Source organism: Platichthys flesus, chromosome 11, assembly GCF_949316205.1.
Source record: "Platichthys flesus chromosome 11, fPlaFle2.1, whole genome shotgun sequence".
Lineage (NCBI taxonomy): Eukaryota > Metazoa > Chordata > Actinopteri > Pleuronectiformes > Pleuronectidae > Platichthys > Platichthys flesus.
Window position 1 is genome coordinate 15,621,605 of NC_084955.1, and position 27,863 is coordinate 15,649,467.

Consider the following 27,863-nt stretch of genomic DNA (forward strand, 5'->3'; position numbering starts at 1 on the left):
GCGGGGAGGCTGCTCACCCTTCCAGGCGGACGTCAGGCAGTGAGCGATTGAGGGCAATCATCTCCGAGGCCATGAGGTTGAACTGGTTAATCTTAAACATCTCCTTCATCTTCTCCTGGTTGTCCTTAGGAATTACCACAGGCTTCCCACCTTCACCGGGCCCATCTCGCGGCCTGGTGAGAGCGTCTATAATAGATACAAACAGACAGATTTGAATAGAGAAGATGCTGGATGTGAGTGTTTGTGTGTGTGGGTGTGTGAGTGTGTGCATCAGTATTCACTCACGGTCTCTCCCAGGCAGTCCCCTCTCCTTCTTGTCGTCGCACTTGTTGCATTCGCTGAAGTAGAGCAGAATGAACATGTCCAGCATCACCCACACCAGAGAGGTGGCCAAAACCACCTTACAGTAGGCAAACCTCCGCATCCTAAAAATGTAATGAAAGGATGACAAAAATATTAGAGCTCTGGCTGAGATGAGAAGTGATGGCTACCCCTGAGCTGCGCACACAATCACAGCCTTTTCCAAAAACTCTGCAGAGATCACTCTCTGTTTCTTTTCATACACCCCTCGTCCTGCCTCTACCTCCACTCGTCCCAAAGCACTGTGCCTGAGTATCTTCAAAACACCTCCATCTGTCCTTCCGCCTGCCTGTCTGCCTGACTCTTGGCTCTTATCTGTCAGCTGTTTATCAGCACTTCTCCAAACGGTCACCTCCACACTGAGTAGGGAGACACAAAATGGACACTTTGCATTGCTGCATTTCCATCTAACATCACTGCAGAAGAAGAAGTTTGTAAAAGTTACTCAATAAGGTTAGTGTCTGACATAATTTAAAGCACATTGAAGGCTGACATTGGTGTTTGACTGATTGTTTTATTGCATAATTTGCTTTCAACTGTCATGTGAAGTTACAAGGCAGAAACAGACTGCATTAGAGTTATAAAATACCCTGTAGTGTAAAAGCCCAACAACCCTTTGCACATTTAACATACAAATCCCTGTGTGCCAACACCCCCCCATCAGGTAAACACACACACACACACACACACACACACACACACACACACACACACACACACACACACACACACACACACACACACACACACACACACACACACACACACACACACACACACACACACACACACACACACACACACACACACACACACACACACACAGAGAGAGCAGAGAGAGGAGCTGTGAAGGTAATTGCTTTTTCTTTTGGCAGGCAGCGAGAGACAGACACAGCCACATTAAAATTCCTCTGCTCCCCTTTCCCTCTCTCCTCCAGCCACATCTCTCCTCTCTTTAGCTGAATCTTTGCCTCAATGATCCCTCAGGTTGCAGCAGCAGAAGGGAGAGAATTCATTTGGCCACGGTGATTTCTCTCATGGCCCCTGGGAGGCAAAAAAGGTGCTTGTCCATAGCTAGCTTAGCTTAGTTTAGCTTTACTTAGCAGCCACAGAGGATGGAGAACTGCAGAGCAGCGTTTCTAAATTCCACCTGATAGGATTCTGGTAGCATAATGTGCATGGTACAGCAGAAAAGTGAAGATCTGTCTGCTCTCTGTAAGTTTGTCCTTTCTAAGGACTTTTGTGCCTGCAGAGCCAAATAGTTTCAATGTCCTGACAAAGCAGTAGTTTACAGTGCTACCAATTGAAAGCTATATACTGTATCCCCTCTGCAGCACAGCCCGAAATCCTCATCCTCAACCGACATTTTTATGCAGTTACACTTCCTCGTCAGACATATCCAATGAAATAAGTACTAATAGCCTTATCATAGTTGTAATAACTAATTGTGATAAGAGGTGAATGCTGCCAGAAACCAGCCAATAGCAATATTATCTGACACTGTCTCAACAACTGCTGCGGTTTCCATAAAAATATCCTGATGCAAATGCAAAGCTGATCCCAACTGGATACTTTCATTGCTCTAGTCAAGCCTGTCATGCAGTTTGAGTTTCTAACCTTGGAAAATTCTTCCCCTGAGGCTGACATAGAGAAACTGGTGCAGAGAAACCACCAGTTTATCAATGTGATAATATGAACTCTTATACCCTGGAGAAGAAAATAATTTAATCACATCAATTTAGTTGCAGTGATGAGCAACACGGGTGTATGCATGTGCATGAATATTAAAAATCCCCTCCCTGGCACTCAGTGAGCAGCGGATTGAATCAAATTTAGAACGTGACTTTTGCATTACACGGTCTTAGTGAACTGGCATCTACATGGAAAATAATGTGTGTCAGATCATTTGAGAGTGGCCTTTTCAACTTTATAAGCACCTAGATTTGCTGGCCCTCGACCATGGGCATTATTTCCTAAACAATCTTAAATACACTCAACATACAAGAAATTGACACCTTTATATGATTTTAATACATTATTACTCCCCGTTAAGAATATATAGGCAAAAATAAGTTGAGGGGAACTGTGGATGAAATCAAGACACACACCTGACACATGCTATGCTCATATTCCGGTTCACGATGTTAATTTGGGTTATTACTTAGATTTATATGCTTTAAGGTTCAAGAAAACATGTCACTGTCCACAAACTGTCCATTGCTACAGCTGCTCTTTTCAGCCGCTGTCTGAAACACTGTCTGTTTAAGAGCCCCCCCTCCCAATAAAGCCCAGCTTTGTCTGAATTATTACCACATTTGTAAAATACTGCAGGAACTGAAATATTGTTAGGTTATAATCATGTTTTTCTCAAATTACTCTTTCCCCCCTAATAGTATAGTTATTATTTGCCTTCTAGTAACATTAATCACTAGACTACTAAAGGTTAGCCGCACTAACACCTATATATTCATAACGACACCTATATATTCATAACAGTGTGTGTACGAGTGTGTGTAGTTTTGAGTGTGAGGACAGGAAAATGGCTTGCTTGGTTCTGTACGGATGTCTTCATCTTGAGTGTTACCATCACAGAGAGTTCACACCACTGACTGTGCTTATGTTCACACACACAGGTGTTACTCCAACTGCCGTGAGTGTAGAAGGAGCACATGGGTAATGGCTGAATGAGATAAAAAAATGTTTTGCCATGCTGCAGTCTGTGTTTGTCTTCAAAGCTCCCCCTCTAGTTGTTTAATACATTTACTTACTTTGATAAATAACCTCTGTATTTTTCTTAAAGCCACAGTAGAGCAAACAGGTTTTCTTCATTTTTCTGGGTTCCCATTACATCTCTGACCTACTTTAAAGTTCAAAGACGGTTTCAGAAACAATCAGAAACAGCTGAAACCCAATATATAACCAAAGCAACACAACACAAAACCCATTCCTGTATATTCCTGTAAGGTAAATTCAGAGATCCTCCTGGATCTCCTCTACGAATTCAAGAAATTCTCATCTCTCTGTTTGGATCACTCTTCTCCAAAATTCTTGAAATTCCAGGGCCAGTGGGATGCCTGATATCCCGCCCTTGCGCTCCAATCTCCTCTCTGTTTCTCTGACCACTGCAGGATTGTACCACCCTCGCTTGACCTCTGCACAGTAACACGACACAATCTAATAAACCAGCAGAAGCTTGTATATCTCTCCCTTTTCACTGTTCCTGTTGCAGACAGAGCTGGGCACATATGCCGAACATATAACAGCACCCTGAGACACGGAGCTACACAGACATGGAAGCGCTCTGTCAGAAAGAAATGCACACATATCATCTTGCTCACAAAGTTGTTTCAAACCACTGTCAGAGGGTTGTCAATTGGTTTCACTGAATGCTATTTGATCACAGCAAATGTAAAAAAAAATGACAGCAGCGCTCCGAGCAGCGGCAGAGATGATATGGATATACATATAGACTCAACACACATATTTTCCGATTCCTGTCTTTCAGCCATTCCTCACTACTCACTATATTTCTAATCAGGCATGGCAGAGGACACCTCAGGTCTCCTCTGTGCTCACGGCCGCCTCGGGCCCTTGTGAGTGTGTGTGTGTCGGTTTAGTTTATGTTGGGCGCTAGTCTCTTTGAAGTCTCTTTTAAACAGCCTGGCTCCCTTTGACATAAAATAGACACAGTTCTCCATCCCTGTCTCCACGCTCGCTCCCTCATCCATTAACATATTACGTTCCCTCCATCTTTCTTTTATATCTCCATCCCGGGCATCTAGCTCTTTCTCTCCACAATACCCCACCCCCACTCCCCTGATCGTCTCTTGGTGATGTCGTCTCCTTTCAAGAGCGGTTGCCATCACTACTTCCCTACAAGAACACAATTTCCCCCTTCACATCCTTCTCTGTGTCCCTCTTCATATCCCCTCCTCTCCTCTTTTACACAGTCTTAATCCTCCTTTAGAGATTGCACAACCAGGGTTTCTCACAAACCACTTGGAAAACTCTGTGAGAGCGTGATGATCCGGAGTTTCACTTGCTTCACAATTTATGACTCGGGCGAGGTGCCTCCCTTCTGGGGACGTTGTGATCATATCTATAAAAGGAAATTAAAGAGGAGGAGAGGGACATTGCATTTATATGAGAGAGAGCCAATGAGAGAGGGGGATCATTTGTGTGTCATTAATCCAAATAAAGTTTGAGGTGCTAATTCATGTTATAAACTAAGATAGTTTATTTGTTTAATCTCTGTATAGCAGAGTTTTTCTTTTACTATACAAAACCAGATGGTTTTCATTTAAACTACTTTCTCCTTCTAAAACAAATATGTATGTATCTTCATTTTTGACGGATGCCTCCTCAATAGGGAAAAGAAGAGATGATGCTATTAAAGTGTGTGGAGTTTCCTTGGGTCACGATAAGCTTGATAAGCTTGATAATCTGAACAGTTTTCAAGAAAACACTGATAGGAGGCTGATTTTCTCGTATAATACCTCTCTCAACTAGAGCAGGACAACGCTCAGGCTAATATTAGGAGTGAAACAGAACAGCGTGGCCTGACATCCCATATGCTTTGCTCTCTATGGAGTAGCTGAAGTACACAGCCGCTCCTGGCATAAATGGCTGGGATCACTTCATTTCCAGGTCATAACCTTGACAGCAAAACATAGACTGGTCCCATAGAGGAAGAAGAGCGAGACGAGTACTGAGGCAGAGAAAAACTGAGGAAAAGCTACTATTATTCATAGATCAAAAGGCAGAGTGTGAATATATGCACACTGTGTGTGTGTATATATATATATATGTATATATATGTATATTCTGTATGCTTACATGTTCATAAAATATACAGAATATAAATATATACATCCAATGTTGTGGCTGATTGATGTATTTGGATTTCAGCTACAGGGTTTCCCACAGTGTTTTACAGCACAGGTGGGTATTTTAGCCTGAAACAAAGATCAGCTCTGCAAACATTACTAAAGTTATTACAACCCTCCCTGAGATAAAAAACAATTAATATAGCAACACTTTTAATGAAACTTGGCAGAGTTGTTCATTATGAGTTTCATTAATTGCTCACAAACCGAGGTGGTGAGCCACAGGCCAAATTCTCTGTGGCTCACCACGTCGGTTTATTGTTTTCATCAAGTCAAGCTTTGTGATTGTGAAGAAAAAAACACAGGATATGTCGCAAAATGTTTCTCATTACAAACAACCAACTGTAAAGGAAACTGAAAAGAGTGACGGACATGTATCTGTCGGCTGTAATATACTTTCAGCTCTGCTGCTGAAGTCTGGGAATTCTGTAGTACTACTTTAAAACCAGATGCATTGACTCAAATACATTTGTGCTCCCTTTTGCTGCGCAAGGTATGTATTTATTAAAAGTGAGAATAAAAAAAGCAAACAGCAACACAGGTAGATTTGCCTATGGCAGCGTAAAAGTCCCAGCCAAAATTGATTACCAATGCAAAGCTTAGCACAGGCACAAAGTGGAATTAAACACTTCAATCTCCAATCACTAGGGCATTTTCGGCCAAAATCAATAAATATCCCTGTCACAGAGGGTGTTCCCCTGACAGATGGACACAGCACAGCTGCCTACACCAAAGAACGCACAGCACATGTATACAAATAAATAAATTATAACAGACATCATAACACTCAAACCTCAGCCCCAAATTTTTTTTTTTAGGTCTGTGTGATGCAAGTATGCTGTAATAGCTCTTTTAACAATTCATAATCCCACTTTTTCTCTCATATTTAATTCACCCTCTCAAACAGCCACGATTTCATCTCAACCATGCAAATCTACAGAAAGGAGGATTTAGGATTTTCCAGCAATTAATATATTTGTGCGTGTTGACAGATTTGTCTACAAATTTACAAATCTCAATGGACTGATAAATCTGGCGATCGTTTACAGAACTCATTTTCAGTTATTCAACTCTCGGCTCATATCTGTGAATATTTCTGTTACAGTAACTGCCCCACCTCCCATGAGGAATCATGTTTTGCAGTGGTGGTTATCAAACTTCTGGCCCTGGCAGTGTCGTTTCATTTTCTCTCACCAATGAACTGCACAAATCTCTTCCCCTACATACCTTTAGGAAGTTAGGAAATCTTAAAGAACATGCTTGATTAACACAGTCTAACAACTGCACCTATTGATTCATCTTTAATGCCTGACTGCACAAAGACAAGTCAGTGCAAGCTTGACATCTCATCAGGAGTTGCCACTGACTTTTTATATCCCAATGAGCAGAGCAGCAGAGTCAGCAAAGATCAACATTTAACTGGAGACACCAGATTCAAGATGGTTGTCACTGCCTCTGCGGTAAGAACTAATCCTCCTCAATAACAACAGAGATGGACTTCAACATACAAAACGCTCAAGTATTTTAAGAATAATAACAGATTCAAGGTATAAGGAGAAGTTTGGGAAGTTTCATGTAGGTATGACAATTGCATCAAAATAATAGTAGGGAAACTCTGTGGTAAACCTTTGACAAATCTGCTGCTTAATATAATACTATAATACTGTCTGAACATTGACGTTTTGGTGAATGTAATTGATCCTCCTGTTCATACAGGTCACCTATAGATCCACAATTACAACTATTGGTGAATGTAATTGATCCTCCTGTTCATACAGGTCACCTAGAGATCCACAATTACAACTATTCCAGTGCGCCATTGAGCTCTCAATGGTCCATCCCTGGATTTGCTACAATGTCCTCGGGAGATATTTCTTTGAATCAACAAACTGCTGAAACATCAAATTACCTCAGCTCAACCTCTGACTGGATTTTGCGCATTGGCTGGAAGTGTTTAAACTGATGCATCAATGAGCTACTGACAGCGAAGCATGAGAGGGAAAACTGAGTCAGATCATTGTTCTGTTGTTCATTTCATAAAGCCCCAGCCTCCCTGCATACATACCTCTCCGAGTGACTAAAGGGGTCTCTGGTCAGATGTGAAGGGTGCTCCACCAGCAGAGGGGGCGGAGCTTCAGAGATCCCACTTCCTCCTTTGCTCCTCACTCAAACATGCTCCTTGAAGAGACAAGATAGACATAGACCCACTGTTAACATCTGAGCAGTTGCAAAGATAAGTAAAAACTTTGATGTGATCTGAAAGTGTGATCGCAGTTAGGAATTGTTACCATGGTGACAGTGGGGCAAGAAGATGCAGCAGCCAGTAGTGGCCTGAAATGTTTGAATTTTTATTAAGATTAGCACTTTTTTTCTATTAATTAAGCACGTATTATTTATGAGTACTAATGACAGAACTACACTCATCATCTTCAAAAATCAGAACAAGTGTAGTGATTGGCCCAGAAAGCAAAGGGAAGAGAGCCAGGATAAGAGTGAGGGTAAGTCAATTTGAAAAGAGGCTGCACCTCTATCCAGTTTACTTTCCTACTGATGTCCCATAGCAGGAAAATTAGGTTGGCTCACGCAGCAACAGGAGATTGGAGACCACGATATCTAGCATTGAGCCGCTGCACTTAATGGTTGATAGAGAGTGTATTTAATGTTAATATTTTCTGGCCAGACAATTCATCATTGTTCAAATTATTGCAGTTTACATTCCTCCTGATAAAATGCAGAAAAAAATTATATATAAGGTCATCGGAAATCTCATGAATGCTGATTTGTTTTTTGAGGGACCATGTCTGTAATATGATTGTGTAATTTGGTGTTACAGAACAATAATTAAATCAAAATCTTGAGTACAGTAATTGATCTATGTTTTCCATTTTATTTTACCGCTTATACATTCCAGTTACAGAACGAGGAGTGGGGACTGTGTTTTTTTCCGATAAGCCTGGAAAAGAGACAGCAGGCATTCTTATTGCACCTTGGGGAAGCAAAACCGCATTGCAACCACAGGAAGGCAAGAGCGAGACTGTCACTCAACGACCTCAAACACACTTCCTGACTCTGCACGCACAATAATAACACTCATCTCTCTCACATAATCACACAATCAGAGTCACAATGTCACCAGGCATTTGTCCAGCAGCACCAACGCTTCCCGGTATTAGTGGAAGTTCATCATCAAATGGGTCTGAAAAGGGTTAGACTTTCGAATGCTGTCAGTCATCTACCAAATTGTCGGCATAACTCTGCATCTCTGGGTATTGTGTTATAAATCCATCGTGCTCCCTCCTTCCACACCCACCCAGAGGTTAAACATAGCCTAAAGCGCTCTGCTAGCCTTGGAGCAGCATAAAAAGAGAGGGATAGAAAAGACAAGAGGGGTGAAGGGGGAGGGAAAAAGCGGACGGACAACTGACGGATTCGCAGAACTGCTCATTTCACTGGATTAATCTGCTATTTTAAAAAAATCCACAGAGAATGAAGATGAGGGTGAATATGACTCAGTGTCACTGTGTGCGTGTGTGTGTGTGTGTGTGCGTGTGTGTGTGTGTGTGTGTGTGTGTGTGAGTGTGTGTCTGTCCTTCAAACTGGTCCTTGGCCTACTTTAAAGCCAAGTCATCATTCTGCTCCACTGGGACTTCATATTTCTAGCTACTGTACAGGTATGTGTGTTAGTGTGTTTTAATAGTTTGTATTACAAAAGGAGCCATACCATAAATCTCTTTCTGCCAGCCCACACACTAATGCATTACTGACTGTAAGGTGGCTGTACTGCAGTGCCCACCAAAGGGATCTGTCTGTCTGTCTGTCTCCTCCTCGGTGAGTAATCATTCCTCATCATTCCTCATCTCCTCCCCAGTTTTCTCTTTGCATGAATACACATGATATTGCAAACCATCTCTCTTTACATCCCCCTTTTCTGAACCTGCATCTTTCACACAACTCCACAATGTTTGAGTGGAATGTAATCCATCTGCAAATTGGAGGCAGGAGGAGCAAGAGCTTCTATAAATACACGACAGCTTCCCCTGACAATCACAAAATAAATCTACAGAACCACACACAACACTGCAGTGCAAATAACCCATCTCTGTCGATGACGGCAGAGCAAACCTCTTCCTCTGCCCATTTCTTGCTCTAGGTCATGCATGAGTGCTGTATGATCAGGAGGAAAAGACACAGAGCAGCAACAAGGAGCGTGAGAGACTGAACAATGAACTTCAAGGTTTATAAAAAACAGAACTGAAATATTAGGCTATTGAAGTAAAATTTGAATTAGAAAATTTGATCATGAGAGAGTGACTCAATGCCTGTGTTTAGCCGGGCTCTTGTCCAGCAGTGCAGCAAAATCAGTAGTTTTTTCCAACATGTGCAGCTACCTCAGCTTTTCCTACACATCGCCATTAAGTGTTTTCTTGTGAAAATGTAAACCCGGGCCTCATACTGTTATAGACACTAAAACATGCAACAATAGCCACTGCTGCCCTAAGGCCGGCTTCCCACACTCAAGTAAACTGGCCTTCAACACAAATATGCACTCGCCTCATGTACCAGATGAGAGGTCTCAGCGGTGAGGTTACAGATAGACACTTAGTCAGGTGTGTAATGCAGAGCAAGTGAGCAGCTGTGGACCTGTCCAGACAGTGAGCTGTGCCCGTGAACATGATATGACACAGCCCAACACTACACTGACACAAGCCTCCAAAGACCAGATATATTAATCTACTCTGAGAGGATCAGTTTTGATGCGAGAGCTGCTAACGTCTATTATAAAAAAGTCGTCTCGTCTTCAATTCCAAAACACCCATTCTCTGTAAGAATCAGGTATCTGAGTAGATTCTAACCTTCTTAAGGGGATAAAATATTAGCAAGACATGACTCATCCACTTTAAATATAGTTCGCCGTGCTGCTCCATTTATCTGCGGAAGTAAAGCTTATTTGAAAACATTAATCTCTAAACGCAGGACATGTTAAAACTCAACTTGTGCTGATGCATAACATTTTTTTAAGTCAGTGTGAACATCCACACTCACAGGGAAACACAGAGTTTTGCAGTGAGGCAGTTACTATAATGTGAGGAATTTGTCTGTATTCTTATAAGGAACAATGTATGTGATTCTCCTGTCTCAAAGTCATTAATTCTATCTACTTGAAATGTGTGTGTTTGTTGCTGGGTGGCCAAGGTAGTACAGTCAAGAAATAAGTGCACTTCGGACATGTGAATTTTACTCAAATTGGTATTCGGTATGGGTCGATATGCAAAGTCCAGGAAACAGAATCACTACTGGGAAGGGAAAAATATTATCTGAACATCTCTACTGTTTTGGCAGAAAAGTATATTAGTATTGAGAGAAAAGAGAGAGTTTTCTCCTTCGAAAGATCTATGTCATCCCTCCCTCCCTCCCTCTCTTTGTTCCAGCTGTGACCAGCTGAGAATGAACAGAGAGAATGCAGCTGGGCAGCCAAAAGGCTGGGTCCTAACCATTCCACCCTGCTCTTGCCTGAATCTGTGACCCTAATGAGCACCCCCTGCTATTACTTCACCAAGTCTCACTCTCTCGTCTCCCACACAGGCATCTTTCCATTCGGTCTGAGTCAAGGTAATTCCTGTCATAAATAAGACCAGGGTTAGAGCCAGACTAACAAATGATGAGGGGAGGATGAGCTCATGGATAGACAACTGGAGATATTTCTGTTAGCAAGCACAAGTCCTATTTCGGCGAGTAGAAATCACTTAACACATCGATCGTGTGGTTCATACAATTCTGCACCGATATGACTCTGAGGCTGCAAAGCAGGACCAGAGCCAAGCAATGTTGAAGAGCTCTCAAACAAACTTTGTTCTGGACAATTTAGAGAGTGGTGTGGGCTGAGCTAAAACTAACAGACAGTCAAATCAGTCCTTTACAATTCCCCAAGCTCAGAGTGAACACACTGTGACCAACCAGCCATGGCCAAGCATTAAACCAAACTGTTCCACACTCTCTCTCCAGACCAAAATTAAGAAAAACAGGAAAAAAGGTATCTTTTCTTACCACATGATAGCTTTCTATGAGTATGCGTGTATGGTGTGTGTGTGTTTTGGTTCCTAGCCAATGTTTCTGTTTGTGTTATGTGACTCTGTTTATAGCGTATATTGTACCAGAAGGACTCCAAAGATGTCATCTTTGGCCTGAGCAACAACAAACAGTGCTGGGCCAGATCGGTGCAAACTGCACCTCCCCTCCACCTTTATCCATTCGATCTCCTGCTCTGTCAAAGAACTCATGTATCCAATGGTGTGGGAAAGGAAGGCCCGGAGGGGCCTGGAGCACCTCAAGCACGCAACAAACTATAAATTCAGGCTAAATAGAGACTGGACGAAAGGCAACAGAAGATGACAATAACAGTGTCACAGGCAACAACAGGCATAGTTCACAATTTCTGACAGCTTTCCAGGGGGACGCCCAGGGTGGAAAAACAGGAATGCCAGGAATAGCAAGGAGAGAATAGGTATGAAGCAACTGGTCCAAAATCTCCTGAGACATCACTGATGTAAAACTTATCAGGGATGAAACAGCTTCCACAACAGCCGGTTTTGGTTTTCACAATAAGGCCATGCTCTGGGAGCCTGTCACTTTCCAGATATATTGTATGTACTCACAGAGGGAGGCAGGGTAGGAAGAGGAAGACAGGGGGACCAAAGAACAGGCAGAGAAGGACAGAGAGAAAGAGAGAGATTGGCTTCCTGTTTATGGAGACTGTGGAGGACAGGAAACAGAAGAGCAGGCCGCTGGACAGACGTTAACAGAATGATAGTGATGACAATAGACACACCACACGGAGACACACATACTCACTACCTTCCCTGTTCTGCGTCCTGACACAGAAAAGATTAAGCTCAAAACTGTCCCATCTATGCCCATGTGTCCTGGTGTCAATTGGCGAGTTACAGTTTGGTTTTTGATTCTATATCTCCCTGCTGTCCCTGCTCTGGCCAGCAGCAGTGTTAACAGGATAAAGCTGAAGTGCGTGCATGCGCCCAGCTGTGTGCACAAATGCTCTCGGCAGCATTCCCAATCCAGGGCAGACTTCCTAGCAATTCTACTCAGCATGTAATCTCCTTCTCTTGTGGTAAAGCGGCAAAATGTAGATTCAACACGTTCTGCGTTTACAACTGAGGCCGTTTTAAGCTGCACGCACAGCAATAACATTAACGATTGGGAGGTTAATTTTCCATGAAGCCCTTAACAAAACGCAGCTTTAAAATATACACAGAACAAAGGATTGTAAATTACGCATGTAAAACGGAGGAGACTATTTCTAGAAACTATCTTCAGAACTCATTCAAAAAAGAAGAAAACAAAATGAAAACGAGATGAAAGAGGAGTTAAATGAAAACAATGACATAAATTCAAGACTACAGCTCAAAAGAGATGATGATAATGATAATAATAATAATAACAATAATAAGTTCTCTTCACTGTTAATCTTTTTTCTTTAAAAAAAACAAAAACTGCTTATCGCATTACTACAGGGAAAATCCACAGCTTTTTTCAGTCAATAAAACCAACTGTGACAGTCAATAAAACCAACTGTGACAGTTGGTTTTATGCATTATGTTTTAGAGATTGGAAAACAAATTGCTGAAAAGGAGAAAAACAAATTTGTGTGAATAAAAGAAGAACTTGTTAACATTTACAGCCAACAGTGATTATATTAGCATTTTAAAGACAGAGGTTTATCTCTTGGAGTAACATTGGACTTGTGGACGGATAGTGACTGTGTATTCATTAGCAGCTGGAAACTTTCCAACATGTGTACAGTGTTTATGCAGCGTTTCTTTTTTACTGCTAATCATCACTTACCTGGTCCTCAATCAGTTCACATTTGATTTTACACTGTTCTTCTATGACCCCTGCAGCAAGAATTCACTAACTACTTTTCTGAGAAATTGTTATGCAGTTCAATTTTTGTTGATGTTGTTATTTGTCATTTCCAAAAGCTGCAAGGCTGTGGCAATTTTTTTTCCAAATGGAGCTTGTTGGGAGTAATCCAGATCCTGAAAATATGCTCTTGTGGCAAGACAAGGAAAGGCAGAGACGCAGGTACTGTTTACTGTCGTTTATTCAGTAGCTAGGAAGAACAAGCACATGTTCCCCATACGGGAAGTATATATAGCTACAGCCTCTAACATTACCCATCAACCCACTGGGTGAGAGGACACACCCATGAGTGCACGCCACACAGCCCCCCCCCGAACACCCAGAGGGAAAAAAATGGGACAACAGTCAGTACCTCTCAGGGGGTTTAACGAGGCGGCCACAACGGCTACGCCGACCCCCGTCCGCAAACGCAGGGGTGGAACAGGCAGAAGGGACATCATTCACAACAGGCACAGGATCAGGAGGCACAACTGGAGAAAACAACACAGGGGTCCTAGAAGGGGGGCGACCACGACGGGGAACCCGGGCCGGTAGCACCTCTTCGCCAGCCAACAGATGAGCTGGCTTAAGCCTGTCTAACGAAACGCGCTCCCTGCGTCCGCCCATGTCCAGAATGAAACTTTTAGAACCCGCCTCCAACACTCTAAACGGGCCGTCATACGGGGGCTGGAGGGGAAACCGGTGAGCATCGTGACGCACGAAAACAAACCGAGTGGTCGCGAGATCCGTTGGCACGAAAGACCGAGGAGAAAAATGATGCACGGGCACCGGTGCACAAGCGGCCTGTGACGCAGGACGCGCAACAGGAACCGGAAAGGGGGCCGAGCTCTGAGGCAGAAACTCCCCTGGGACGCGGAGCGGCTGACCGAGCACCAACTCCGCAGGCGAGGCATCCAGGTCAGCCTTAGGAGCCGAGCGCAACCCGAGCATCACCCACGGCAACCGATCCAACCAATTTGCATCTGAGAGCGCAGCCCTCAATGACGCCTTAAGCGACCGGTGAAAACGTTCACACAAACCGTTAGCCTGGGGGTGGTAGGCAGTGGTACGGTGAACCTGTGTGCCCAAAGACTTTGCTAGCGCCGACCAGAGATCCGAAATGAACTGCGGGCCTCTGTCAGAGGTGATATCAGACGGTGCACCAAAACGTGAGACCCAAGCTGAAAGAAAAGCGCGTGCCACGTCCGCAGATGTCGTGGAAGACAGAGGAACCGCCTCTGGCCACCTAGTGGTCCGATCTACCATGGTAAGGAGATGTGTAAAACCCTGGGAAGGGGGAAGAGGCCCCACAAGGTCGATATGCACATGATCAAAACGCTTGGCCGGAATCAAAAATGGCTCGAGGGGCGCCCTAGTGTGCTGGTGAACTTTTGCGCGCTGACACGCCACACATGTGGCCGCCCACTCTTTGACCTCTTTGCGAAGGCCAGGCCACACAAACTTCGAAGACACCAACTTCACCGACGCCCGGACACCCGGATGAGAAAGAGAGTGCACCATATCAAAGACCCGACGGCGCCAAGCAACCGGCACCACCGGGCGGGGGCGGCCCGTGGAGACGTCGCAAAGGAGGGCAGGCCCACCATTTTGCACCACTACCTCCTCCAGCTCCAGACCGGTACTCGCAGCTCTCAGTGCAACGATACCCGGGTCCCCAGGTTGGTCGGCAGCCAGTGCTGAAAAATCAACCCCAAGATGCACAGGGCACACCAGCACCCGTGACAGGCAGTCTGCCACCGGGTTCGCTTTACCCGCCACATGTTGGATGTCTGTTGTGAATTCGGAGATCGCAGCTAGATGGCGCTGCTGGCGAGCAGACCATGGCTCTGTCACCTTCGCCATAGCAAACGTCAATGGTTTGTGGTCAACATAGGCTGTGAAAGGGCGGCCTTCGAGCAGGAAACGGAAATGACGCGTAGCCAGGTACAACGCTAACAGTTCCCGGTCAAACACGCTGTATTTTCGCTCACTGTCTCGCAAACCGCGGCTAAAAAATGCAAGGGGCTGCCACGCACCCGCAACACGCTGTTCAACAACTGCACCTACAGCCACATCCGAAGCATCGGTCGTGAGGGCGATAGGCGCCCGAGACGCGGGGTGCGCCAGAAGCGCCGCGTTAGCCAGGGCAGCCTTAGCCCCCTCAAAAGCCTGGATCCTCACAGGGGTCCAGTCAACCTGGTCCTTAGCTTTCTTAAGCTTCAAAGCACCATACAACGGTTGCAGGAGTTGGGCCGCACGAGGCAAGAAACGATTGTAAAAGTTTACCATGCCCAAAAACTCCTGCAGCGACCTGACCGAGACTGGACGGGGAAAATCCGCAACTGCATGCACCTTCGAGGGCAAAGGAACCGCACCCTGCGACGAAATGCGATGGCCCAAAAAGTCTATGACAGACAGCCCAAACTGGCACTTGGCTGTGTTCACAATGAGACCATGCCCATCAAGGCGCTGGAAAACCTGCCTAAGGTGCGATAAATGCTCATCAACCGACGGGCTGGCCACCAAGATGTCGTCCAAATAGACGAAAACAAACGCGAGGTCACGTAGCACCGAGTCCATCAAGCGCTGAAATGTCTGCGCTGCGCCTTTAAGGCCGAACGGCATTCGCAGGAACTCGAAAAGACCAAACGGTGTAATGACTGCAGTCTTGGGCACGTCCTCTGCCCGCACAGGCACCTGATGATAACCTCGCACCAAATCGATTTTAGAAAAAATTGTCATGCCCGCCAGACGAATTGAAAAATCCTGAACATGCGGAATGGGATAACGGTCATGGGCCGTAATGTTATTTAAACGGCGGAAGTCACCGCACGGCCGCCAAGACCCGTCCGCCTTGGGCACCATGTGGAGCGGCGAAGCCCACGGGCTGTTGGACCGCCTAACGATCCCCAAACGCTCCATGGTAGCAAACTCCTCCTTCGCGGTGGCTAACTTCACGGTGTCGAGGCGACGCGAACGTGCGAAAACGGGCGTACCCGCAGTGGGAATGAAATGTTCCACGCCGTGTTTAGTAACCGCGGCAGAAAATGCGGGCGTTGTCAGCGAAGGAAATTCCGCCAGTAAGCGCTGGAAGACATCCTTTGACGCCGCGAAATTAGCATGTGTTAACGGCCCGGGCCCCCCTGTCTGACACGGAAAAGACGCAAAAGATACAGCATCAATGAGCCTGCGATTAGTTACATCCACTAACAACCCATTAGTGCACAGAAAATCTGCTCCGATAATAGGAACCGTAATGGAGGCTACAACAAAGTCACACAGAAATTTGCGTCCATTGAAACACACAGTCACAGACTTGGTACCAAACGTCTCTATAGCCGAACCGTTAGCCGCTGTCAGACGCGGACCACTGCCACAGGCCGAGAGGTCCGTAGCAACCGGAGGGAGAAGGCTCTTCTGCGAGCCGGAGTCCACCAGGAACTGATTACCTGATATGGAGTCATAAACGAACAGCAACTCCTCTTGATCGCCAGCGCCCACGGCTGCTACCGAGCGCCGGCTCTTCCGTTTCCCGGTGCCTCGAACGCGCACGGAGGAACACAGCGGCGCGCCTTGCTGCCGAAGCGCTGATGGAAGAAACACAGCTGTCCGCGCTGTCTGCGGGTGGAAACTGCAGCCGTCAATGCCGGAACCTCGTTCTCCAACGTCGGCTGCGAGGACTCCACGGCCACACTCTGCACGGAGACGTTCCTCGAAGTCAGCAGGATCCGGTCCGCCTGCTCAGCCAATCCACGGAAGTCGCCGGCCGCCAAGCAAGAAGAGTTGGCGAGGGCTGCGCGCACCTGCAGCGGGAGCTGGCGCAGAAAGATGTGCGGGAACAGGAAACCATCATCCTCGGAGCCCAGCAACGACAGCATCTCGTCCATCAGGTCCACTGCCGAACCATCGCCCAAACCGGGAAGCGACAGTAGCTTGTCCGCTCTCTCCGCGGCTGACAAGCTGTAGCGCCGGAGGAGAAGCTGCTTGAGGGCGGAGTACTTTCCGCGCTGCGGCGGGGCTCGCAGGAGCTGCATCACGCGCCGGGTGGACTGCTGGTCCAAAGCCGCAACCACCAAAAAATACCTGGAGTCGTCTGCCGTTACTCCTCGCAGATGGAAAAGAGCCTCGACGTGCAGAAACCACGGCGCCGGGTCGTTCTGCCAAAACTCCGGCAGTTTAACGTGCTCCGCGGAGCTGGTCGGTCGCGGAAGCTGCGGCGCCATGGACGTTGAGGAGACACGGTCCGCGGGCGCCGGGGAAGAAAATACGTCCTCCCCCGATGAGGAAGGGACACCATCCTCCTCTACCTCGAACATGTTCAAAAAACGGGGTCACCAATGTGGCAAGACAAGGAAAGGCAGAGACGCAGGTACTGTTTACTGTCGTTTATTCAGTAGCTAGGAAGAACAAGCACATGTTCCCCATACGGGAAGTATATATAGCTACAGCCTCTAACATTACCCATCAACCCACTGGGTGAGAGGACACACCCATGAGTGCACGCCACACTCTGACTGAATTAGTCCCATAGACTGTGGCTGGCTGCCAGGATGTTGGAATGTTGATGACGAGGACCACTGGTTAAACCTGGGTTTGTGATAATCCTTCTGGATTAGATCATTTTATGTAGAAAAAGGTGGTGATTGAGAAGAGACGCCAGGATTCTTTCAATTTGATATTATTTGCATTCTGTTTTAGAGTTGATGCATAACCACTGCCTCTTAAAGACACAGGGTGTATTGAAACACTCTATTGGAGATTCCAGAAATCCCTGTCTGTCTGCCTGTCTGTCTGTCTGTATGTGGGTCACATATCTCAAGAACTGTTCATTTTATCAGCTCCACACTTCACATACTGTTGAGGCGGCTGGGACTCATCATCATAAGGGAAGATGTCGTTCACAATATCAACACATTCACAGGAGCCTGTTCTCGGCATTGACAACTGATTCTCTAGTTCTGGCTTCTTTGCTTCACCAAACTTTGAATAAACAGGTGAACAGCTTTATGTTAAACAGCCCATTCCAAACAGACAGGTTTTCTAATGAACTACAAATTGAAGTTAACAACAAGCTTAACTATATGTGTATGTCTGTTAATGTTTGGTAATCCCTCTCTTACTTAGAAATATAAAATACTGATAATGTAGGGAAAGCTGTGAATTGCAGGTTTTCTAGATGCAGGCCATTTCATATACATGAGTTTGACAGTTTGGGCAAAAACTACTGTTTTTCAAGTAATTGCAAGAATTTCATAATTGTGTCAATCGTGCAACCTGATATACGCAGCTGCAATGTAATGCAGTGGAAAACCTAAGAGAGCCATTAATGTAACACACCTTCAATCGTCTCCAAAGATAAAACAGTCTAATTCATGAGAAGGAAACATCTAGAGAACCCATAATCACATACCTGGCAAGCTAAGTGTGCTGAGTCACTGCAGGAGAGTAAAGTATCCACTGCTTCAGCCTCCTTTCACAGGAGAGCGACACTTTTCATTTCACTGCGAACACAGTGCCATTAAAATGACTTCCCAACAAATGGAGACACCTGCTATCTCCAGCTGTCCTTCACAAGACGGTCAGCAGCATCATGCAACCTGCGTGTTAGCAGCCTCGCTCCTCATTAAACCTGTTATTTAACACTTCTTGTCCCGAACAAGTGGTTTGGTCTGTGGGATCACATATCAAAAATAATGGACACTCAACAGCCTATTGGCTGCCGCAAAGTGCCCAATCAATCACCGGCAAAATCTAAATATACAGATACTACTCAACTTACACACACAACAATATAACATTAACTGATGTAATGACAAGCACACCCACATACATACATACACTCACACAAGCTTTCTAACAAAGCTAACACTGTCAATATTTAATTTAAGCAGCTCCGTCAAAACCTTGATAGCCTTGAGACAGAGACAGAGACAGAGACAGAGACAGAGACACACACACACACACACACACACACACACACACACACACACACACACACACACACACACACACACACACACACACACACACACACACACACACACACACACACACACACACACACACACACACACACACACACAAATGTTCAGCAATAACTTCATCTTAAATGACTGCAGGTGAAATCCACAATGATCCACCCGCATGACTAATCTGGCCATCCTCTTTCCAATCTAGTCACACGTTTTTTTCTTCTCTATTTCTATCACTGTGGCTCTAAATATCATATTGTAATAGAACTAGGTCCACACAGTTTTAGATGCCCACGTTTGATATGTTGACCACATATATTTCTGAGCGTGCAGGCAAAAAGGTATGCATGACTAAAATAACCAAAGCACAGGGTGGCTCGTTTCCTTTTGCATTGTTGTGAAATCTTTTTTAAGTCCACCTACAGTAAGTACAGAGGGCAGTATCCTGATGTTGTCTCTCCCTGCAGAGATGCAGCCACACTGACCCACATTCCAAATTCTGGGAGATTACACCGCAGCACATACAACACACGCATAAACACACACACACATCCCATAAACCCAGTGCACCTGACATTTGTGGCTCATAGAAATGCAATTTCTAATGGCTTAGCGCACACACACAGACAGACACAGACAATGGGGTCTGTTGTTCTGCAGTCCATCAGCTAGTGGTAATCCTCGATATGTTTATCAGTGTGACTGGGGACTAACAACTGCACTCGAGGAGTCACACAAACAAAGAAGCAGAAACATGCTCAGACACTTAGAGAGGCTGCCTGGTTGCAGATAAGAGCCAGAGGTGGACGAGTGTGTGTCTGTGCGCCCTCAGTGGAGCGCTGCACCTTCAGCACTCGGGCTGAGCCTGGGGCAGATGGGTTGCTCTGTCACACATCACACATCTGCCAGAGCAACGGAATGTCTTCACTGTTGTAAAGAACAAGGAGTGGAGAGAGCTGAAAATAAACACTATGGATTGAGACAATATATATGAATATAGAAGACTAATTGTGCACATTGATTGTTAAATAGAGATGACACAAACACACACGATTTGAACCATGAGGGTTACTGACTTATTTTTCTCAGCACCTTTTCTTGACCACTTGACCCCTTCACTTGACAAGCCACAATCACCTTACACGCAAAAATGAAAGTAATAAACCAACAATGCCTGCTGCTCCGGAAGAGTAAGGTTGAGACTACATCCATAACAATACGTTTTTGTTTTAAAGCTGCGTTCGAAAACGAAGGACTGAATCAGTAACTTTGCATTTTGCACTGTTGGATCTTAGGAAGGTTCTAAGTAGAGCTTCAAAATGCAAAAAGAAGAAATGGGAACAAGAGACCAAAAGTTGTGAGCAGGCAATTTATTGAAAACAACAATTTAACTCTAATAGGCTGTTATCAGCTGATCAAAAGTTTAAGACCACAGCCTTTAAAAGCCAAAATCTGTGCAAAAATGTGGATTCCATGTCATTTCCTGTCAAGTAATCACACTGTGAAGATCTCTTGAAGGCAAAGGCAAAAAAGCTCACCGTCTTTGAAAGTGGTAGGATTGTTGAACTGCATAAACAAGGCCTCTCACAACGTGCCATCGCTGTCATTTTGCATTTCTTAAAAGATCCTCAGGGTTATGGAACAAAAAGTGGTAGACCAAAAAAAATCTCACCGGCGCTGAGCCGGAGGATCCGAATGGCTGTCCGTCAAGGATGGATGGCAAGGGAAGTTTACAAAAATGGATTTCAGTTCCAGACAGTGGATGCCCTTCGTGAAGCCATCTTCACCACTTGGCGCAACATTCGCACTAGCCTTTTGGAAACACTTGCATCAAGCATGCCAAAACAAATTTTTGAAGTGATCAACAATAATGGTGGAGCTAATCATTACTGAGTCAGTTTTTGACACTTTAATTTCAGTTTTAGGAGGGTTTTTTTTATTTTTTTATCTGTGGTCTTAAACTTTTGATCAGCTGATGAGCAGCCGACTTCAGTTAAATTGTTGTTTTCAATAAATTGCCTGCTCACAACTTTTGGGCTCTTGTTCCCATTTCTTCTTTTTGCATTTTGAAACTCTACTTAGAACCTTCCTAAGATTCAACAGTGCAAAATGCAAATTCATGCATTTTTTTAACTGGTCTTAAGATTTTGATCAGGAGTGTATTACTACAGCATTCACTTGGAGCAGTTTCTCTTCTTTGCAGTTGGTTACATAGTAAGTTGTGACAGTTGTAACTATAAGTACCAATCATAAAGCAAAGGCAGACTGTTCATCTAAAATGGGACCAGTAGAGTTTCCAAACTTGTGTGGACGACAGGTGTAAACATAGCAGTCATGATGCCTTTTAAAGCTAAAATATAGTAGTGTTGAAGTATCCTGCCTTTAACTGACAGGAACTGCATAAAGTATTCTTTTTTAGAAACCAGCAGCAAAGAAAATTCCCATGACATAAAATTGTCACAAAACAAACAGGTGTAGCAGCTGGATGGAGAAGCCAGCGTACACTCTCAGAGTGGAACACATTAAAAAAGACCACAAAAACAATCAGGCCAGAGTAAGGAGAAACATCTGTGTTTAAGTGTGTCACACAATTGTTTCGCTATGAGTCAGCAGAAATTGGACATATTCCACTTCCTCCTATGGTGGTTGAGAGGGGTGGGGTGGACAAGGAGCACGGCTGTCACCATGGAAACTATGCCTTTTCCTGTCGAGTCATATCTCAGACACAGACAGATGCTGTGAGCAACATAGGGATGGATCAGCAGCACAGATAATCGTTGGAGTGAAGCTTAACACTATATAGAGTTACACAATGATACCACGGGAGCTGTATTCAGGTGTTCAAGGTGACTCTTAGCGCATCTGTTTATGAAGTAAACCATGTATTACAATAGCTTGCAGTCCAATTGGCCCAAGACTTATAGACATGCAACTTCAAGTCAGTTCAAATTTCAGATCTAATTTGATTTTGTTCAAGCTAAGAAACTTATATTGACAATTCTAGGTGTAAAAGAATTGTTGGGAATGGGATTTGCTTGTTATCATGGCAAGACAAATTAAATCCACTAGAGCCATTTTAATGAGTCTTCAACAGTTTCGATTGCCAGGAGTTAATACTATGCACATACTGTCAATAAATCAACCTGAATTTAAATAAGATTTTTTTAAGGTGCCTCATAATGACATTGCTTTTACTTCATGAATGGACCCACCATACAACCAGTGATCCCCACGTGACGGGCCATTGGCTCCCCGATCCCAATTAATTGGTCATCCTCAAAGCAAATCATTGGTCTACTGGTCAAGTAAAACAAAACAGTGTCCTCCCCCTCTCTGGGATGATCAGCTTCTCACCTCCTTCAAGGGTCAAAACAATTACAAACACTCAGATATGGTTGAACAACAATTCCGAAGAAATCATTCTAATTTTATCCCCATGGTGTTGATCTCTCTCTTCCTCTCTCGCAATGGGGGCAAAAGGTTTGATATCCAGGAACAAAAACTGGATAGCAGGCAGGCAAAGAACACAACATGTCCTCTCTGTGTGTCTGTGATCCCTGCTCCATTTCAGTAGCCTAACAGCAGGAGACCTACACACAACAACCGGTGCAGTCAGAGTTCAGTGTGTGTGTGTGTGTGTGGGTTTGTGTGTGTGTGTGTCTGTGTGTGAACATGTGTATCACTGGATTACTGTTACATATAACCAGCAAATAAGGGATATATTTAGGAGATGCAGATGTGAGACTATAGCAGGATAAATTAAAAGTAATACTGATTTAATACATTATTGTTTGGACATTGGGCTATCAGGGGTAGCTCTGACTATCGTCAATCACCAGGATCATTTATTGGCACAACCCTGACCCGACTGTTGCTGAATACTGTTGCCAAATCTGATTTCCTTATCATTCAGTGAGCAAAAAAACAATGTATATCCAGCTGAGACACACTGGGGGCTAGAGGCTCTGAATCATCTGTAGCGGCACTGTGAGCAGTATAAACATCCTGAGAAATGTAGCTCTTATTCCTTTAGATTTACAATATATCTGTCTCCAGTAAATCTGTTTACGAGGAGTCAAAGTACAGTTAAGTAAACATGTAGTGTCAATAAATGACAGACCACAAAAGAGAAAATCACAGTCTTTACACATCACCTGTGTATATGCACACACATGAATAGTAAATACTCACAAACAATCTATACAAATATACTGAAAATATGCACACAGCCAAGGTTTATGTGTTGGTGTTGGCCTTTGGTTGCTTCGAGCCCTGGAGGGAGCAGGGATCTGGCAAGACTCCCTGGTGGCACTGACTGACCCACTTCTATGGCGCTCTATCCCTAATGTGACCCGTTGGAGAGCAAGAACGCAAGAACACACACACACACACACACACACACACACACACACACACACACACACACACACACACACACACACACACACACACACACACACACACACACACACACACACACACACACACACACACACACACACACACACACACACACACACACACACACACACACACACACAACTGCTTAACTACAAACCCGAAATGACTAAGACTCTGAGAGGGGGAAAACCTCCAAGTACTGCTTTTGCTATCTCCCGCCCTCTCTCTCTTTCTCTTGCTCGCTCATCTCTCTCTGTTTTCTGATTCTCTCACTTTGTCTGAAGATCAACCATTTAGGTCACAGCTATCTGATCCTGCTAAAATGGCTACAACATCCGGAGTGATTATCCATAGGATCTCTGATAAAACTAGGCTGCAACAAACCCAAGCTTTTTTCAAATTCAGTTAGTTATAAATGAAGCCAATAAATAGAAGTAATATAGAGTCACTGGTTTGAGTCCAACAAAGTCCAACAGCCCAGATAACAACACAAATTGATGCAAAGCGTAGAGATAAGTCCAGTATTTCTGCCAGGGTAGAGTGTGCCTCTGTGTGTGAGTGTGTGTGTGTTGAGGGGGGGGGGGCTATTTCATCTGGATTTATCCCAGTATGGCGGGGAATTTGGTGGTGCGCATGTGTCGTACAGCAGCAGTTGCAGTGAATGTCAATAGGTCATTAAGATCTATGTAACTTTTAACTGCTAGCTAGTAAAATTGACCTTTCTGTCTCCTCTCTTTCTCTATCGCTCCCTCACTCTATCTCCCATCTTGCAGAGATGAAACACTGTACGTGAGTCTGATACGGTTTGTTTTGCTTCCGTGTGAAAGGAAGATTTCATTAAAAAGACAAACGCCGGAGTGAACAAAGTCAAACTGATATTTCACCGGCATGAACATATATGGCAAGGTGTAATCTCTCTCTAGTGTTCAGTCGGGTAATATGAATCCATTTCACAGAGCTTTAAATGACATTTGAGGTCACAGGTCTTCATGCTAGGTTGTTGTGCTTTGAAAGCAGATTGTTTTATTATCAATTAATGATTTTTTGATTAATAAGTTAATTGTTTGCTGGAGTCCAAGGTGACATTGTCCAATTTCTTGTTTTGTCTGACCTACAACCTAAACTCAGTTTGCCAAGATGCTTGACAAAGCACTAAAATGATTAAGTGCTTCTCAAATTTGCAGTTAATTATTTTTCCGTCAATGAATTAACTGATTAATTGACCAATTTGTCTCAGCAGTTATGACAACTTCTCAATCCCTTCACATGCTTGTTAACGCTGAGGCAGGTTGCTAATCATCAGCTGAGATAAATAACATAACAAAGCATGGAACTACAGTAAATACAGCTATTGACTGTGCTTTGAAGCTAAATAGAAAAACCAAACAACTCAGACAAGTATATCGTCAGAGGGTGCACCAACCTGATGGTACACTGTCTATTTACGTAAGCAGTGACAACATAGCAAAACAGGGTGACTGAACTTTTTAGGGTCAGTAAAGTAGGTATGAGCTCCTCATGCATATTGTGCACTAATCGTGTGTATATGCATGTGCCCGTTTGTGTGCATGTGTGTGTTTGCATGTGTATCTGATCCGGCCATAGTCTGGAAGGAGGAACAATGGCATTCCTGTGCTCTGAGCTCCAGGTGGCTGTGGAAACCCAATCCCAAACCAAGCCTCGCTGGCACACAGAGTGCCGGGAACGCCGAACGCTGCTGCCTCTCTCCGGAGACAGGGGCCAGAATAGAGCTATTGTTCCAGACCAGCTCGGAGAGCAGCACATGCACTGCAGCCACCCTCAATGACAAACACAGACGAGCACAAATACTAATACACACATGCAGTGGATATCTTCACTTTCATTTTTACTGATGTAAAACTTAATTATGGGGCTGGGGACATATCTAATTTATGACCATGATTAAAAAGATGTAACAGTAAAACATCTAGGTTGCATTTGGGCACTTTTGACTGGGATTTTAGCAAAGATCAAACAAAACATATTCCAAAGCATGCTGTTACCTGAACCACCTGTATTACCATTACATAGAGGAGGCATACAGCTCATTACTTACACATACCCTCCATATAAGCTACAGCCACATTGATGCATCTACACTACACACATTTATATCTCATACATGTTGATGGATATGATTGATGCCATTCAATTCATTCGTCGGATTTTATCATAATCCAAATGCTTATCTCTGATATAATGATCCTCACTAGGCCAAAATGTTCCCAATTTGCTAAAAAACGGTAATAAACCCTGACAAAAATAAATGGGACACGTATACCAAAGCAGGCACAGCTGCTGAGGCCTGAACACACAGTTAACACACACAGGGCAGGAAACGCATCACACAGACTCCACGGCCTTGAAATGAGGAACATGATTCATTTCCTTTCGGTTCGAGACAGTCAAACCCTAGCACAGCAATGAATTCAGATACACAACTCTCAGGCAAGGTCCGAAACATGACACTTACAACAACCCAGTTCAGGAAACCGTTCATGTTCCGTTCAAGGCACCAAGAGCCGATGCTACAGGTAGCACAAAGGTTCAGCAGCTTCCCTCCAGCGACGCAGCACATTCTCCATCTGCACGTGCACAATCAACAGCACACACACTCACCAGGGATTAATAATACATGGTTCCCTTTTCTCCCCCTTTGAGGAACATGACAGATTAATTTAAGCGGTTCTCTGTCAATCCCAATTCTTCATCTGCTCTGCTCCACAGCTGCTGCTTCTTGCAGGATTGATACTGAATCCATTTTCTTATCTCGCCAGATAATTACAGCATTGTTAATGCTCACTCGCTCATGCATTCTCTCCTCTGTCACTCACTCAGGGTGTCTCTTCCGCTCACACACAGATAGACTCACACACAGATAGACTCACACACCGTCATCCGGCACATGCTTCAACCAGGTGACTGAATTACAGGAAATGTGATTACCCTAGTTTAACATGGGAGGACCCTCTAAATCTACAGCCCAAAAAGCAAAAGGGAACAGATCGATTGAGGTCCCTCGCTTATCTCTCCCCATTTGTATAAAGGCAAGTCCAAGTCCTCTGATCGTGGATAACGCCTGCAAGTATCTAGTCCAGATTCACATAATTCCACTTTTCTGTGAAAACCAGGATTGTGATGACTGGGAGTCTTCACAGGCATCATGCTAAGCGGAATCACCTGACCTCTATCAGGACACAGGGGACACACCAAGCTGTGTGCAGGGGTTAAATTCCGAGTGCACAGCTCATCTTTCCAGGCTGTGATGCAACACTGGAGCTCTGAAATGTCCAGGGGACAAACACAGATGAGGAAGAGCGTACCTCCACTGTGCACGTCCACCACGATGGTCCATTTAAAGCACGAGCTACGGTATGATACAGTGCACGGATGCAGGCTGTATGTTAACGGTCTCCACACACACACACGCACACGCCATTCGAACTGTCAGGGAAACTGACTGCAGGCATATGCGGCAAGTGTGAGATCATATTATTCTGGCAGTGGCCCATTCTCCACACATCGACATTTTATCGAGTGTAAAAGTATTTATGAGCCTCGCTATCGACGAGATGTGTTTTATTCCTGAAAGCACGATTCTGACCCTGTGCGGAGGAACTGGTGCTGACCCATTACCGAGCCAGTAAAGTGACCATTTGTGTGTTTTAGCGGTGAGTCGCATCACATCTCGGTTGCTTGGCTGCTTCTGTCAACAAGAGCCGCTCCGCTGTAGGGGCGCCAGCCCGCTGCCGCTAGATAACCTCACCGCTCCGCCGACCAGAAACAAGGCTGCGGCGGTTGGCGAAAAAGAACACAGACGACAACACAATGGCTCCCGCACGCTTTGCTCGCTTACCCGGGGTGACGGGGCTCCTCGGGTCCGCCTCCGAAGAGAAGAGACGACGGGCAGAAGGCAGCCGCGGTTACAAAGTATCGCAGCTAAGTTAGCGGGCTAGCTAGCTTAGCCGGCTAACGGTGATGGTAGAGGGAGGAGGGAGCTGTGTGGTCCTCTCTCCCCGCGTCGACGAGACAAACCTCGGCGGGGGAAAAAAATAGCCGGGGTGTTTCTCAAGGCGAACGCGACCACCGTGTCAAAAAGTCGGCGGAGGAGGAGACATCCATCGGGGAGGGAAGCGAGACTGGGAGTGCGGGTTCAGACGGCGGCAGCAGCGCTATGCGGTGTGAGCTCCCCCTCTCTACGGACGGACGTGCTGCCTCTGCCTGGGTCTGTCTCACCTACTGAGGGAGAGGAGAGGAGCTCGGCTGCTGATGTGCGAGGCGAACCCGGGCAGCATCACCGCTCATCCCT

The 27,863-nt window shown here is 44.9% G+C and overlaps 1 protein-coding gene across 2 annotated transcripts in view; it reads right to left on the reverse strand.

The window, feature by feature from the left end:
• galnt1 (UDP-N-acetyl-alpha-D-galactosamine:polypeptide N-acetylgalactosaminyltransferase 1) overlaps positions 1-27,846 on the reverse strand; it is a 43,695-nt gene extending 15,849 nt beyond the window's left edge. Inside the window, exons 1-4 of one of the 2 annotated variants that reach the window (XM_062399644.1) lie at positions 27,411-27,846; positions 7,312-7,424; positions 286-425; positions 18-186 (exon numbers count right to left, since the gene is read on the reverse strand). In XM_062399644.1, the coding sequence (XP_062255628.1) occupies positions 18-186; positions 286-424 (308 nt within the window). In that variant the 5' untranslated portion in view covers position 425; positions 7,312-7,424; positions 27,411-27,846. Of the gene's footprint in view, positions 1-17; positions 187-285; positions 426-7,311; positions 7,425-26,027; positions 26,406-27,410 lie in introns of those variants that run through there. The other variant, XM_062399645.1, reaches the window with a different exon arrangement.
• Positions 27,847-27,863: the final 17 nt, after the last annotated feature.